Source organism: Pararge aegeria, chromosome 10 (genome assembly GCF_905163445.1).
Source record: "Pararge aegeria chromosome 10, ilParAegt1.1, whole genome shotgun sequence".
Lineage (NCBI taxonomy): Eukaryota > Metazoa > Arthropoda > Insecta > Lepidoptera > Nymphalidae > Pararge > Pararge aegeria.
This window is the reverse complement of record NC_053189.1, coordinates 14,603,775-14,620,461: the sequence shown is the minus strand read 5'-3', so window position 1 is coordinate 14,620,461 and position 16,687 is coordinate 14,603,775. Positions and strand designations below refer to the sequence as shown.

The 16,687-nt window shown below is 35.5% G+C and overlaps 1 protein-coding gene across 1 annotated transcript; it reads left to right on the top strand.

The window, feature by feature from the left end:
* Nucleotides 1-1,073: 1,073 nt before the first annotated feature.
* Nucleotides 1,074-15,977, top strand: LOC120626794 (eukaryotic translation initiation factor 4B). Its single transcript, XM_039894542.1, has 14 exons — nucleotides 1,074-1,118; nucleotides 1,588-1,698; nucleotides 3,579-3,766; nucleotides 4,814-4,921; nucleotides 5,507-5,595; nucleotides 6,130-6,251; nucleotides 7,965-8,076; nucleotides 8,812-8,880; nucleotides 9,500-9,573; nucleotides 11,308-11,494; nucleotides 11,823-11,907; nucleotides 12,092-12,131; nucleotides 12,434-13,098; nucleotides 14,352-15,977. Exons 1-14 carry the CDS (start codon nucleotides 1,106-1,108, stop codon nucleotides 14,412-14,414), a joined length of 1,926 nt encoding a protein of 641 aa, XP_039750476.1. The 5' UTR covers nucleotides 1,074-1,105; the 3' UTR covers nucleotides 14,415-15,977.
* The last annotated feature ends 710 nt before the right edge of the window (nucleotides 15,978-16,687 follow it).

Here is a 16,687-nt window from a genome sequence, read left to right as displayed (position 1 = left end):
GTTTATAGAAGAGATCCAGTAGTTCAACTTTGATCTGGTGGTAAATGTTGTTCAAAACACGACAACTGGGTGTATGCCTACAAAAACGGCTCATCACTCATGAACATTAATATTATCTTGTCAACAAGAAAATAGTTCCCTTACTATTATGGTCATTAAGGGTCACAGTATTTATGGAATACAAACTATGCTACCCCGCACTCATCGCACGATTGATCTGCCTATATATCTATTGTTCTGCGGTCTTGTCAATTTCGCTTCGAAGGACCTCTCAACCACCGGCCAAAGCTATCCTAAGCTTGTGCTACCTTTACAATCCAAGTTTATAGCGCCAAGTAATAGCCAAGAAGTGAAACTTTATAGAAGGCCTTTCGATATTTATTTCGGCTGAGACTAGAAAGTATAACTGGAAACAAGGCTGCATTTAAGCATGATATAAACAAAATAGTAACATAAATAGAAAGAGAAAGAGAACTACACTTTAGGGTGATACCAGACGCTTAAATTCAAATTCAAATGCGCGCCTGCCTCTTCAAGGCGAGTTTATACCTGTCACTCAAACACATGTTGATGGGCTTTAATACATTCTAAATGAGAGAGATTAAACTATAAAAATATTCATAAAAGTGTGCTCAATAGAAATTTTTAATACCGAAGTTTCCCTTACAAACTTTCGCTGCCTATTCTACCAATAAAACTTCAGCTTTATTACTAATTTTTTTAAGATAACTTTAATAGAAAGAGGATACAACAACACTACAAAGGTTTATATTGGATAAAAAGCTTCTTGAACAATGCGAGATGCAAATCGAAGTTTTTTGATTTTGATCGTTTTGAGGGATCAAAAATAATTGATTTTTTTAATGAAACTCTTAATAAACAAGATAAAGTGTTTTTACGGTAGGAGTTGCAAATTCTAGTTCATCGTGTACCAAACAAAATCATATATGAATATCCCTGAAACTCTCAAATCTTTTGTCTATAAAAATAAAATAAAATGTCATAGTTTGGTAGCATTTGGTAGATATTTTAATTTTATGATATGGTATGCTGAAAATTTTAAATAAGTTTATGTCAGTAGCAACACTGGCCTCAGCCTTGTAATATGGCCGCTACAGGTTAGTTTTATTAATTTTGTCATTTGAAAAACTCTCGAAATTTACTATTTCCCCTTGTATTTTTGCATTTATTCTGCTTTTATTATGTTGTTAATAGTCCTGTAAGTTTTACACGTAGTTTTGTCAAGTATTGATTTTAATTAGGTAATGCTAACGTGTCATCAAATTCACCTCTGCAGACGTTTGGATTTACCGCGTGGCCACATTTCCTAACTTTTAATTTTCAACTTTTTAAGTACTCCAGAATTTGTTAAATTTAGAGGCACCACACGCATATTTTGTGAATATTGGCCAAATAACCAGGTGTTTGTAAAAAAACGTATATCTGGCCGTCCACGAATAACCACTTTCCAAACTCGGAGAGTAGGTCGATCACTTGCTATGCGTCATCGCATTTTACCCTTAATGCACACGTATCGACTCTCTACAGCATCGCTGATATTTATTTAATGACCATGTACCCTTACAGGCAAGAAATCCAAGAAAACAAAATGGATAAAAGCAGACGCCACAAACTTCATCGCGGAGTCGACAACAATCCCTACTTCAACCAATTGGGCAGAGTCTGTAGATGAAGAACGTGAGTTTTCATCTAACTTTTAAAGTAAATGTGTTAATAGTCTATGGTACCTACCGACATGCCCAATGATGAAATAAAGGGTAATGGCAAGCCAATGTTAATCTCGTACATGGGGCGTACATGCTGGGTGCTTGTCACTCCCTTCACCCCGGGAAGGTCTGAGGAAAGGTCTTTGTGTTTTTAATACATCCTAGCAGGATGCTTCCTCTATAAGGAAGGCGAGGGAACCAGAAATTACGATGCTGTGCCGAGCTGAGGAAGCCTGACAAGTTGGTTAAGGTGGAGGCGTAGTCACAGTGTTGTTGGAAACCCTTGTGACCAGCAATTTTAGCACAATCTACGAGATGGCTATGGTCATAACTCAATTCAGACTAGTCTTTCATTGGCTTGCTCCCTGTACTAACTGAGGGTATCAATTTGTCTTTTGTCTTACAATAAAAAACAAAGAAAGTCTACAAAAATAGTATCTTTCAAATTGTTACTTTTATTGCAATCAGCTGATTAGTGTTATAAATAAATGTGTTATGTAGCTTAGGGGGCTGGTTAGAATATGCCATGTGATGCTCATTATCAGCTAAGCATTTATATAGCATTATGGATGTCAAGGAATTGTTGGATGTAATTATATTATGCTTTCTTCAATATTTTGTTGCAGATAAAAGGCTAATAAACAACAATTTCATGATCTTTATAATATACATTCGCAAACAACAGTACAGTTATTGAAATATGTAAACAGTTAAACATGATTATAGTTGATGCCATGTGTTTTTAAAATATACTTACTGATTAGGTTTTCTTATTATATCCAGAATAAAAAATTAATTGTCCAGTAAAAATTCCAATGCTTAATACTATATTTTATCAGTTGGACTTTAGTTTAAAGCAGTTATAACAAACAATTGCTTTAGTTGTATATTATGTTAAGGATTATAGTACATTCTAGTGTTCTTAACCACCTTTTGTACAAAACACACTATGAATTCTTTGATTTGTTACTTTTTGATAGGCTAAATACAACCTACTTTTCCATTCTAATATTTTTTTGAGATAATAAATAGTTATTTACCAGTTATATACAATTCCACAGTAATAAAACATAATAACTTTGCTTACTGCAAAGTGCAGTATATCTATTACATAAAATGACATGACGTCATGGGGACAAATTATAGTTTTTAGTCTAAAATACAAACAGTTGTTGTCATTGCAAATTTGCATAGCCAATAGCAATTTTATGTCACTATACTATATAAATGATAAAATTAAAAAAGTGCTTTAGTTTCAATCCATGAAATTTTTTAATGACAAAGATATTTGTAGAAATTTTTATGCCTTATATTATTCTGTAATAGTAACAGCAATTTTACAATACTATTTTGGTATAGCCTATGCCTAGAATGTAATTCCGAGCTTAGTTTGTTATAGGCTTCTTCTCAGACCAAGATATGTTTCAAACCCTAATATCATTTGGCAATCTAATTGCCAATACTCAAGATCAGTTCAATGGTTTACAAATAATAGGTAAAAACAGGCAAAAATTCATTTACATATTACTAACTAGTAAACTTGTTTTACTTTGTTCATGGAAAATTTGATGTTTATGGCTATGTTATTATGTGACCCCTAAACTACGACTATGCAAAAATCATGTTAATGTCTCGTTCTGTGAAAGAAATCTGTCTAAAAGGTACAGTTCAGGTTTCTGGGCTGAAAAAATTGCCTATGTACTATTTTGGACAATCATTTTGTCTCTTTGTTAAGTTACACCCAAACCCGTTCAGCTGTTTTTGCAATATATTAGTTTATTAATTAAAAAAAACATAAATTGTTAAGCATGGGACTTATGGACTCATAGCTATTGGTAACATCCTTGTCAGAAAGCTACTCGTCGTCGACGCGGCACCGCGCGCCCGTGGTGCTGCCATCGGCCTCTCGCGCTGCCCGCGGTGGCATGGCCGTCGACGATGAGTCCATACCGCGCCGCCCGCCATTTATCGCCCACATCTCCAACCTGCCTTACGATGTTGAAGAGAGTGCGATCATGGAACTCTTTGCGGGACTCAAGGTAAGTTTGTTACCCGTCCTCTTGAAAATGTGACTGCAGCATGGTTTTTGGCAGGAGAAATTTTCTCCACAGGCAAGGGTTTATCTTCCCCCACAGTTTTATCCTCTTGTTTGTGAGCATTTGCGTGTTATTGTTTAATATAAAATGTTGCTAAACTTATGTTTCCACATGGACCGGAAAATTTTATCCCTGTTTGTGAATGTAATCTGGTATAAAAAAATTCTCCCCTAACTGGTTTCAGTCCTCGTCACATGACCCATTACTAATCTTTTATAAGCACCCAGTAGATAGTAGTCAGAAATGTAGACGATGAAGTACCATGGGGCAGATTTTTTAGATACGGGACAAATATGTGTAATTTATGTATGTTAAGATTATAGTGAGTCAAATCAGCTTCCCAACAGTGCAATGAATGGGTGTAGGGGCCTTACCACCCCATCTTACAGATACAGTGAAGCTATTTTCCAAACCAATAAACTTGTGCCTTGCTAAATTAAATCATTGACCATAATAATATGAAATTGAAATGTTTGTAGTTACATATTTTTTGGCCTTGTGTTTAACATTTGTGTCAATAGACAAACTTAATAAGATATACCATGTATTTTATTTTGATATTCTTATGCCCCATACCAGGACTGCCAATGATTTATTTTGGGGCTGTAAATATACAATTTGATTAAAAAATCTGGTTGAGAATTGTAGTATTCTGTAGAATTAAATTTAGGACTTAATATAAATATCACCATCACTTCACAATGATTTTTTTTTATTAGTTATTCATAACAGCATGTAAACACTTGCCTATTAGGATAAGGACTGACTCCCATATTTAGGCACATATAAAACTCCACCTAGCAGGATATAGTTACAATTAACTATTTCATACAAATAAGTGGGGTTTTATTCCAGTAAATTATTAATGTAAAATCCAAACATTTTCATATTTTTTAATCACATAAGCTATATACTTGTCATCTGGACAATTGTGTTTAAATACTTGTGGCTATGAATTTGTATGCTCAAAAGGCATTTGTTTGTTTACAGATCAATAACTTGAGACTGCCAAAGGAAGGTGGCCGTCTTAAGGGCTTTGGAGATGTAGACTTTGAAGACAGAGAGAGTCTTGTCAATGCTATGAACATGCCTGACTTGGTAAGTTTAATAAACATCTTTTGCGCCTTAACTTACAACTTATGATTATGTGGCTGTATAGTTACAGAAAATGGCTGTCGGGACTTGAAATACTGATGATGAAAAAATATTTAAGCTTAAGCTGAAAAACTGAATTTCACTATTCTACGTGTTGTAAAAAAAAAAAAATTCACCTTCATTCAAACAAAGAAAAACTAAACCATTGGTTCATCCTAGCTGTCAGATAAGGCCAGTCAGATTACTGAAATGTGAAAAATATGTTGACCACGTTGAACAATTTTTGAAAACAAAGTTCTCACCAAGCAGTTATAATGCCTTTAACGCGCGTAGGATTACAATCTGAAGATATTATAGAAGATGGAATTCTTGATGGGACAACAAAACAGTGTAGCAGTAGCAGTCAACTATTAGTAATACATATCACATGTCAGTTATAATTTTTCATGTTATGTAAGGTTATTTTAAAGATGAAAGTTATTAAGAATTACTAATATTCTATTTAAAGAAATGATTATAGTTCAAACTTCAAAGTTCATTTCAGTTTTCTAATCAAAGTAACCAAAAAACCTTTTTTTTTTTGTCCAGCTAGTAGGTGGAAGAAGAATCAGAATAGAGGTTTCCACTCAAGACAATGATCGTCGTATGGGCAGAGGTGGCAGGAATGATCGCGACAGGTTTGTTAGACTTTTTGGTTGTTAATTCAAAATTCTTGTATTTCAAGTAGGCCTAGTTTAATAAGCACTTTATAACATCCAGTCAGTCTGTTTGTAGTCACTACCACTGGTTCGGAAGGCAGATGTACCTAGAAGAGCCGGCAAGAAACTCAGCAGATTGCTCTTTTTCAACATCATATAACAGTTTACAATCTTTTCTATCTTGTAAACTTAGTAGTCGTTACACATGCAAAGAATCCTGTAAGCATTCAAGCAATTTATATGACATGTTTGAGCTGAACATAGGTCAAACATATCCAAATGAATAATTGTTAAGAATAATTATTCATTGTAAAGTCAACATCTCCTGAGGATTCTCCGTTGTTGGAGCGAAACGTGGGCAGACAGTACATTGCCGTAGATCTGTTTGTTTTTTGTATCGACTATAAAGATTGAAGAAATTATCTTATCTATTCTGTATCTCCTGCTTTTTGCCTAGTATAGCGCATTAGGCTTAATTTTCATAATAATATTAGTATGCATTTTCTCGATCAGAGAATATGATCCGGAGCGTACGATGGGCGACTGGCGATCGGGCCCGCGCGCAGTGCCCGTGAATGAACGCGATGCACCTCGCGAACGCAACCGAGACAGAGAACGCGAGCGTGAGCGAGACTGTGAGTATTACAACAACTTGTTTGACAGCAGACAGCGCTGTGGTTTTTAGTGGGAGGCGCCAGATTCGAGATCCGGCAGAGGATTTTGGAATTTAGATAGATGATAAATACTTTATTGCACACAATTAAAGGATAAAGATACTAAATATTTTTTTTAAGATATAAGAAATAATAAGAACAATTAAAGTTGTCACAGTGATGATTGTAAGTGATTAGACTATGGAGCAAGCTGCAATGTCACACTTGGGATGCACATACAGAGTACAGCGTATTGATTTTATAAATTAATACTCAGTTACTCTATCCATCTCGGGAAGGTCTGAGTAAAGGGCACGGTGAAATATAGTAGCCATTCCTCCTAGCCGGAGGCGTTGTTTAAAACAATGGCAGGGCACCAGAAACTATGACTTTATGGTTAGTCAAGGACTCCATAGAAAAAATGTACAGAAATTCATAACTATGACCGTATTCTGCAGTTGATTCCACAATATAGAAATATCTTTAATTACGCCAGAGACCTCTTGTGTTAGATATATGTATAATTTTATATGTGACAAAAATCTAACTAAATATATAAAATTCAAAGTCCTGACTGACTGGTATATCGACACAGCCAAAACAGCTGGGGTTAACTTGGAATTTTGTCAGCAGGTTTCTTTTATGATGAAACCGCACACTAATAAAAGATATTTCTGACTACCGACTAAAGAAAGGATATATTTTGACAATGGTAAACTGTTGGAATTTCTTCTTTAAAATTTGTATTTCTGTCGTATTGAAGAATAGCATTATATATAGCTTAGTTAAAGAGTTCAAATAACATTCTTCTATGGATGAGATGTAAACCTAATTATCATTGGAACTACCCTGTGTCCAGCGGTTTTAGTTTGATCTGTGACGCGGCGTTTATGTCGTAACTCAATTCAGACTAGGCTTGCTCTAGTTTAGTCTCATTTCTGAGTGACTCAAAAAAAGATCGATGGGTTTTGTTACCACTAAATCTTGTTGTCATAGCACCTTGTTAAGAATTGTATACGCTTATTAGAATAAAGTTTTCATGTAAACGTGTCGTTTATGTTAATCTTATCATTGTATATGAAAGCCCCATGGTCAGGAAAATGTAACATTTATGTAAGCACACATTACATAAACTGTTTAGCCAGTTACCCGTGCGGCTAGCCATCGGGTTGATAACAAGCAAATAAGAACTAAATCTAATTTTTTTTGCAATGCCCGCAAATAAAATGTTAGCTATAGCGGTTTTGTGAGTGAAAAAGTTACCTTTTTTTGTTTAGTAAAATTTTATAGATTTCGTGCGAGTATTGACTGAGTTGATTGCCCGCCATATAACAAATATTCAATGCAAATAAATGCTTCTTGCTGGTGCGGATAAACACACAGTGCGAATGTGCCATAAGTCAATTTTCACGTTTATTTACACGAAAATTCAACTGGTAGCACAGTATATAGAAGCGATACAAGAGTCCGACGCCTTTGATCTTGTGGTGCATGCCAATAGCATCGAATAAGTGTATAGATGTTATGTAGGACCCTTTATACTGAGGCCTGCAAAAGGTTGTTGTTTTGCTATTTTGTCACGATTTCTGTCGTGTCTTTTAAAATCTTAAAGTTGCCTGCTATAACATACATAGTCGACCTTAATGCTACAAGCTTTATCTATAGTTTCCTATCAAGAATTTGATTGTTTGACAGCGAGTGCGGACAACCGTCCTGGAGGCTGGCGCGACGCGGAACGACCAGCCGAGCCAGCTCGTGCACCCTACGGTGGACGGGACTCTTACGGCAGAGACCGCGAACGTGACGGGTAAGATATTTTCACAAGCTTATATTTAACTTGCCATGAATTTAGTCTGTGTGGATGAAATTTTGCAATTGAATTTTAAATTGTGCATACAGATAAATTGAGTTGACATTTTCAATCCAATATAACGAACTTTCATATATGCGGTCCAATTATTTTTTATGCATCCCTATTGGGCTGGATATAAAATTAAAGTAGTTGCTGAGAAAAATATGGAAAGCTGGTTTTCATGTATATTAAAGTCAAAATCAAACAAGACCTTTATTAAAATAGGCCTAGAGACTTGTGATACAGTGTAAGATGGCCTTAACCCCTTCTCAATGTTGGAGACCCGTGCCCTGTAGTGGGCCGGTAATAGATTGATATGATGATTGCAATGCGCGCCTAACAACAGTCTCGTTATAATATCGAGCTTGTTCCCGAGGTGTATGTACGCTTCAACGCGCAACAGAAAGCAAGGGTCAACTAGACACCGTGGCATGCCATTATGCGTGATTCGGTCGCTTTATACCCACATCTTTTAAAACTTCCTTTTATCTTGTTGATGACCAGCCTGGGTCTTACCTTCTATGTTGCCTGTAACTTCTTTTTCTAGGCTATCTTTGATTATTGTCTAAAATCAATGAAAATAGAGTGAGAGTTCCCCGTAAAGTTCACAAAGGCATGTGAACTCTAGCAATCCGCACTTGGCTGTTGTGTTGATGATAATGTTTGTATAGATGAAATTGTTGTTTACAGTGGGCGAGAGCGCGGCTATGGTGGTCGCGACGGTTTTCGCGCAGCTGATAGAGAAGGTGGTGGGTTTGGGTGCGTATTCTTTACGTTAGGTGCACAGATAATGTGTCTCTTCTTATTAAGATTGTAATATGACGGACCGGCTGATTGATTACGAATCTCGTCTCGTGTATATTTGTTCGCCTATCGCGAGTCACGTAATCAATCACCCGTTCATACGATTCGATTTCAATATGTAACGTTGAAATTTACATTAAAAAAAAAATTGACAATTTTTTATGCACTTTTAAGAGTCGTCGAATGCATCATAAATTAAATTACACATTTTCTTTAGAGGTAACAATTACACGGCAATAACACCTTTTTTTTTCTCTTGAAAGGCTATGGACTATATTAATATAATTCTTTCAACCTCATTTAGTAGCACCAAGCACTTAAGTCAACAATATTTTCATTGCTTCTTATGCCCGTTTTCACTAAACCTAGGCATCGCCTAAATCGAATGTCAATAATAAATTCGATGTCTATGGAAAAATAACGTTTCAACAACTCATATAACTATTGGTGAACGGATGATGAGGGCCTTAGATTAGGCTTTACTTATCTAGGCATTGCCTTGTTCTTCGTTTGTGAAAACGGGCATTAGTGTTAGCATAAAAATATAACTAAGAAAACTAAAAACATTTTATAGTAATCGTGAGCGAGACAGCAGAGGCTTCGGCGGCAGAGGTTTTGGTGACAGGGAACGTGACCCACCCAGAGAAGGTAAATGATAATAATTTAATAACAAATAAACTCTACATTATAAATACTTGAAATATTTAAAAATAATGTATTGGAATTCTTTTCTGCAACTTTTCTTTTATTTTTAACTATCTGTGCTCCACGGTGAATTAGTCTGTCATTATCATATCAACCTATTACCGGCCAACTGTATGGCACAGGTCAACTCCCATTATGAAAAGGGTTTAGAATGTAGTCCAGCATGCTGGTCTAGAGGTAAAGAATGATTTCTGGGCATAAAAGAAGCTTAGGTTAAGCTCGTTTCTTTCAAAGTATTTATCAAAAATGAAGTAAATACCCAATATGATTGAAAAACTTTAACAGTTAAATAGACAGTTCATTGATGGATGGTGATTGAAAGATGGTCTAATAAACATAATTATTATACTATACTCATACATACCTAAACTGACTAACAATGGGAATATTAGAAGCAAAAATAAGCTTGTGCAGTTTCATAGGCTATATAAAATTGCTAATTGATTCATATATTATTTTATAACAAATTAACGAATAAAATCTTTTTGATGTCGCTCAATAAGTTCAAAGTTTATATAAAACTTAAGCTTACAGCAAAATCCTATTTTAAACCTAAGGATTACTTAAACGTTAATAAAGCTTGGGTCTGAATTGCTCTAATGCTGTAGCTTAATATTAATTTACTGTGAGATAGTGATAACAAAACAAATTATCCTGCTAAGTTTGTTGTGGGCTATTTTTATACCAAAATGTGTTTGGAACCTTTGTAGCTTTTAGGTTTAAGTTGGCGGACGAAGTTATCACCATCCCCTTACAATTATGTAAACATATATGTACGAAGGCTTCATAAATGCCTGTGATAAGCATACATGAATAAAAAAAAATTGAATTTGAAATATAACCAAAAAAAAGCTATATTATCCTAATAGACTTTTGATACTGTTATATTTATTATTAGTGGGTTGGTACTGAATATATTTTAGTATTTTTTGACCTAGCTAAAGCTAGCTACAAACTTTACATACGCGACTGAAGAACTATCTTACAGCTCAGAATATCTAATATTGGTGGCTGTCAAAATTACTTTGACCCCATACTCTTGGCTTGTACGCATTTCTGCAAATAATGATGGTAGTATTATTATTTTCTGATCTTTACTACACTGTATTGCATTGCGCGCCTAAGAAAAGTCTCGTTATAATATCGAGATTGTTCCAGAGGTGTATTGCACGCTTCAACGCGCAACAGAAAAGCAAAGGTCAACTAGACACCGTGTCATGCCTAAATGCGCGATTTGGTCGCTTTATACCCACATCTTATATTTAAATATCTCTAAGTTGTTTCTGGTCAATGTTTTATAAGCAACACTGGCGATAGAATATTTGTAGGTCGGTTTTTGAAGCGAAATGTCTTGAAAATACTTACGAATTCAACACAAATAAAGTAAGAACTCCCAAGTTGATCTAGCTGAAAAATATTAAAAAAGCCTTTATTTCTAAAAGAAATGAAGAAGAAAAGAAGAAGAATATATATTCAAGACTAAAAAAGTTAAAAGAAACAGTGTATTAAAAAAAGGCATACGACACTTAAAGCGCCCTCTATTTTGACGCCCTTGGTGACTCACAAATAAATCTGGGTAATCTGTTGGATAGGTCGTTTCGTAATTTTTAGTACAACTAATGCATTTCTTATTTAAGTTCTCATTTACTAATACATACAAACTAATAAAACATCTAGATAGCAAGCCTCGTGAGCGTCCCAAGTTGAATCTCCTTCCAAGGACAGTTCCACGGGAGTTAGAAACACCCACAAAGCCAGCGGATGGAGCTCCTTTGGATGATAAAGTTCCGGAGAAACCCTTAGCCAAGCCTGTTCCAGCTGAAAAAGTATTTGGAGCGGCCAAACCTGTTGATACTGCTGCTAAGTAAGTGCTCAAATACTTCCAAATTTTCATACCCTATTTCATCTCCTTTCAAACCCCTAAGATGTCTACAATCTTCCAGAAATCTACTTTCCAGGTTTTAATGTCTCTAAAATAGATGACTACTTTCAAATTATATACATTTTTCCCTGAATACATTTGGAAGTAGTATTGCAACTTATATTTCTCTTACTAAGACATGCCTGTAAAGTCACATCAAAAACTGCCCTGAGTTTAGTCTTGGCAAATAGCATATAATACTTGTTGACTTTCAAATTTCATAAACAGTTTTATTATAACCTATTTCATTTATTTATATTATCAATTTTAGGGAAAGAGAAATAGAGGAGAGATTAAGGAAACAAGAAGAAGAAGCCCGCAAAGCTACAGAGGATAAAGAACGCTGGGGTCGTAGGGTAAAACATTATTTTTTCATAATATTTAAAAAACAATTTGGAACATTATTAAGACTATATTTGGTCCTTAATGTGTGTTATCCTACCTTTACTATTACCATGCAAAAATGTAGAAGGCCCTTGTGGAATAATAATAATTACACATTATTACTCAAACTTACAAACATTTTTATTTATTTTACAGAATGATCATTCTGGGGACCGTCGAGGGCCAGCAAGACGCGGTTAGTAACTATTATTATTTTAATTCATATAAATTAAATAATGCATAGTATGAATTATTATTCAGATTCCTAGAAGTTTAAGTATGAGGATTTAATAACATTAATTAAATCTAAAATATTCTACATAAATAAGGCTTATTAAACGACATGTTGTTAAATAATCCTAAACGTTAATTTGGTTCTCTTCAAATAATAAACTAACAAAAGTTAAAATATCTATCCCGTTTTTATTTATAAAGTATAACTTTTCACAGCTAGTAATAATGCATAAAAAAAAACTCAAATTAATGTTACATTTACAGATGATCGCGATCGCGGCAGAGACTCTCGCAGTTACAACAGAGATAGGCGCGACGACGACAAGCGCGACTACTCTAAAGACAGTGACCGACGCGATTATTCCCGTGACGACAGGGATCGACGCGAAAGAGACGACAGCCGACGCGACAGGGACGATAGAGACCGGCGCGATAGGGACGATCGAGACCGACGCGACAGGGACGATAGAGACAGACGCGACAGGGACGATAGAGACCGACGCGATAGGGATGATAGAGACAGGCACGATAGGGAGGATAGAGACCGACGCGAGAGGGATGAAAGGGACAGGCGTGATGACAGGGACAAACGCGACGACAGGGATAGGGATGATTATAAGGATGGTAGACGCGATAGTAGGGACGACGACAAACGCGACATTAGAGACGACGACAAACGCGACATTAGAGACGACGACAAACGCGATAGGGACGATGACCGACGCGACCGAGACGACGATAGGCGAGGCAGGGACGTCGACAGACGCGACGACGTTAAACGGGATTCGTCACGGGATAACTATACGCGCGGTGCGTCGCCGGAAAAAATAGAAGACGAATCGCAGCGCAACGGTCGCCACAGTCGCAGTCGCGACCGACACGACGCGGACGATAGACCAATGCCCAAGTTGAAAGAACAAGAGAAACCGGTATGTTTGTGAAATCACTCATGTACTCATACCTCATAATAGTTTATAATGTCTTTTGGACCGCTTTTTCTGTAGCGCCCTAATAGAAGAAACTATAATTTGATACTTTGTACATTATGTATGTATCAAGTGAAGGCTTAGATATTTTACAGCACTTGTTTCCTAAAAAGTTAATCCTAGGATCAGCAGGATTTTTTGTACCCTACAGGTATCACCCCCAAAGGCTGGTCCTAATTATGTATATTAAGGTTACTGGCCATAAGAAGTTTATTTAAATGCAAAGTTGATTTGACATATAAGGATGTCACTGCTCACAGCAGCCTGCAATTGACTACAAAGGACTTCTCCGAAATGCTTCTTCTTAAATGATACTTCCTCTTCTATGTACGAAAAGACATTTTCGTACATAGAAGAAGAAGAAGTATCGTGTAGTTACAACAGAGATAGTATATAAGTATAATTTATCAAGAAGTATCAGAAAATGTCTTTTCGTACATAGAAGCAGGGTAATTTCGAGTGAACTTAAAGCAAGATATTTTGTTAAACATGTAACCAAATTAACTTTTCATGCGTAGGTTAGGGTATGTAGGTAGATTCATTAGAATTAAAAATGGACCCATCAACACTAAAAAAACGTATATCAGAAGAATCCAACAGTCGAAGGACGACTTTAAACCTACCTACGTCGAACAGATATTATTCTTTGCATCTATATTTTAGTTGGGATTCAGAATGTATTGGTATTGGTTTCTTTATTATAAATAGGTACAGGACACTCCATTTTACTTTCGTTTATCTACCCATATCTTTCCTTGTCTTAATTATTCATGTTCGTATCTATTATAATAACCATAAGAATTAAATAGCAAAATAGTTTATTTAAGGTACAAGTACTGACATAAAAACAAAATTCACAAAAAAAAAAAGGCGTCCATGTAAAATGCCAAATTCTCCTGCCAGTGTACAAACACTATCAAATTGAAGATACTTTAATGTATAAATGTCGATGCATAGGCATCTACATGGACTTCGCGACGTCACAATGGCTATATAATAAAATAGTTCTAGAAGAGCAGACGTATCAAACATGAACGAAGCACCGTAACGCCGTAGACCCCTCCTTACCTTGCCTCAATAGGTGTAACGTTGGCTTGCGCGGTAGCATCCTATTGCAGTATACAGCATACATAGTAACAACTTAAAAGTAACTTGCTTCGTAAAAAGTCTCTAAACAATAAATTTTTCCTTTACAGAACTTTGTAGCATCAAATAAATTCAGCTTCCTAGAGGCTGACGACGGTGGTAACTCCAATTAACGCACGAGCGACCAACGTGCTCCAAAACAGTTGTTTTATAATATAACAGTTGGTTTACTGTTACTGACTCGAGTGTAAAGTGAAAAATTGCGAGTAACAAGTGTTTAAAGTTAAACAAAACTGTTCAGAGACTGCTTATGAAATAGAACTCATTAGTCTCAATACTTAGTGCGGTGTGTTGTGTCCGTGACGTGATTGCGGTCGCTAAATGCTGACACTGCCTCGATGGCGGCCCCAGCCTCTATTGTGACTTCTCTACTTGCGCGTCACGAAAGTTGTTAAAAACTGGTTGTATATTTTTAAGGCCTGCGGTATTCACTTCCCTTATTGATCTTTAGTCTGTATGTTGAACCAAATTGTCAATGATGACAGAGACATTTTATTGACATATTGCTTAGCTAATATATTCACTATTTGCTACAATTCTGTGGGCAAAACATTAAATTTCGCTGAAAATCAAATAGTAAAATCGGCTCTTTCTACTTTCGTGGTGTGTACTGTACTGGTGTATCCATGCAGCTTCGTCCTAGCAAATCTCATTTTGTTTTCATATTATTAAACTATCACTTCAGAAGAAGCATACAAAGCTGTCACAGTTTAGGCTGGGGCTTGCAACCGTGTTCTGATTGGTGTAAATTTTTCTATGGGTTTGTTAAATTGTAATAAATATAAGTGGGGTTGCATATAAACGATCGGCCGAGAGCATGCGATGTAAATTAATACTCTGGCACACTTATAACTCACCCGGCGCTCACGTAACTTGACGTATGATGAGCCGGATTAAATCATAGTGTCCTATGTCCAGAAACACTAAAAACGCGACAAGTAGTGTCGGTTTTCCAGTGTATTCTGGTCTAGAAAAATTCATGGTGCCGAGTAGTGTGTTATAAAAGATTTCCGGCCTTATTCCTAAATAGTCTTATAATATGAACTGGGCCCATGACTCTATGATATTGAAATCGCAAAAAATATTATCTTCGTAAGAAGCCTTCATATAATTAATTATACAGGCAAGTTTGTTAAAGAATCTATCAAAAGTTAATTACGGTTTGAATGTCATAGCAAATAAACGGCTTGAATACTGGAACAGGTGCTCTCGTTTATATAATCCTTTTGTGAATAATATTTTTTTATTTTTAATTAATATTGTTGATTGAGGTCTCATATAACATGAATTTTCATATGAAACATTTCAATGCCACCACAGGAAATCTATTTTTATTTTTTTATTTTTTATTTTAGAATATGTCTATACCTAAATATTTAGTCGATTTAGAATAATGTTAGCAAGTTAATTGTATTATTTAATATTAAACACACGAATTCATCAAACCAAGTGCTATTTCGGGCGCAATATTTAGCGCATACTGCCATAGTGTGCCTGAAAAATAGTTAATTATAAATAAATTTGAAGTATCTAATAAAAAAATTGGGTCCGGTCACAAGATATACTACTGTTGTAAAGTATATCAATATATATTTTTGTTTGTAAAATCTTCAAAATGTGTTTGGTTCATGTTGTCTTAATTGTGAATTATAAATAAATTACTCTTTTACAGCCAATCTATAATTTTTAATTCTTTCATTATAAAAATCCTACGATAGAATTTGGTTATCATTTATTTCTTTGTATGATATCTAAAAACAGCTTACGTGCACATTTTTCATTCACCTGCCAAAAAGCAAGCAAGCTTATTTTTGAAGTTGGGAATTCATATAATAATGGCTAATAATGGATTCACAGTACTAGTACTTCCTGTACACTCTACCGCTCCTATACCATAACAAGATTGGCTCGCTCGCAATCGAGAAGTCTTTTGGAATATCGAAACATAAGATCAATAATCTTACATACATTGTGTTTAAAGTTCTATTCTACGTTTGGCAAATAATCAGTAGTACAGAATTTATGACACTAAAACGAGTGACGTGAGGTCCATTTAACTTGGGCGGTTTAGTTGTTTAGACAACTGAAGATACAAAATTCATTTATTCCAGTTTATAAGTCCTTTAGAAACGTTAAGTCAGTCTGTTTGACTGACTTAACGGACTCAACCACCGGTTCGAAAGGCAGATTCCACCAAAAAGAGCCAGCAAGAAACTGCAGATTCTTTTTCAACATATTTTTACAGTTTACAATCTAACATTTTCTACATTGTAAGAGATAAGAGCAGAACCTGCTTCCAAGCAGCCTTGTCGCTCAGAACGGTTACCACGGTTTATTAAATAAGTTTTAGCGCAGTGTTCAAACTTATGCATTGGTCCAAAGTTAC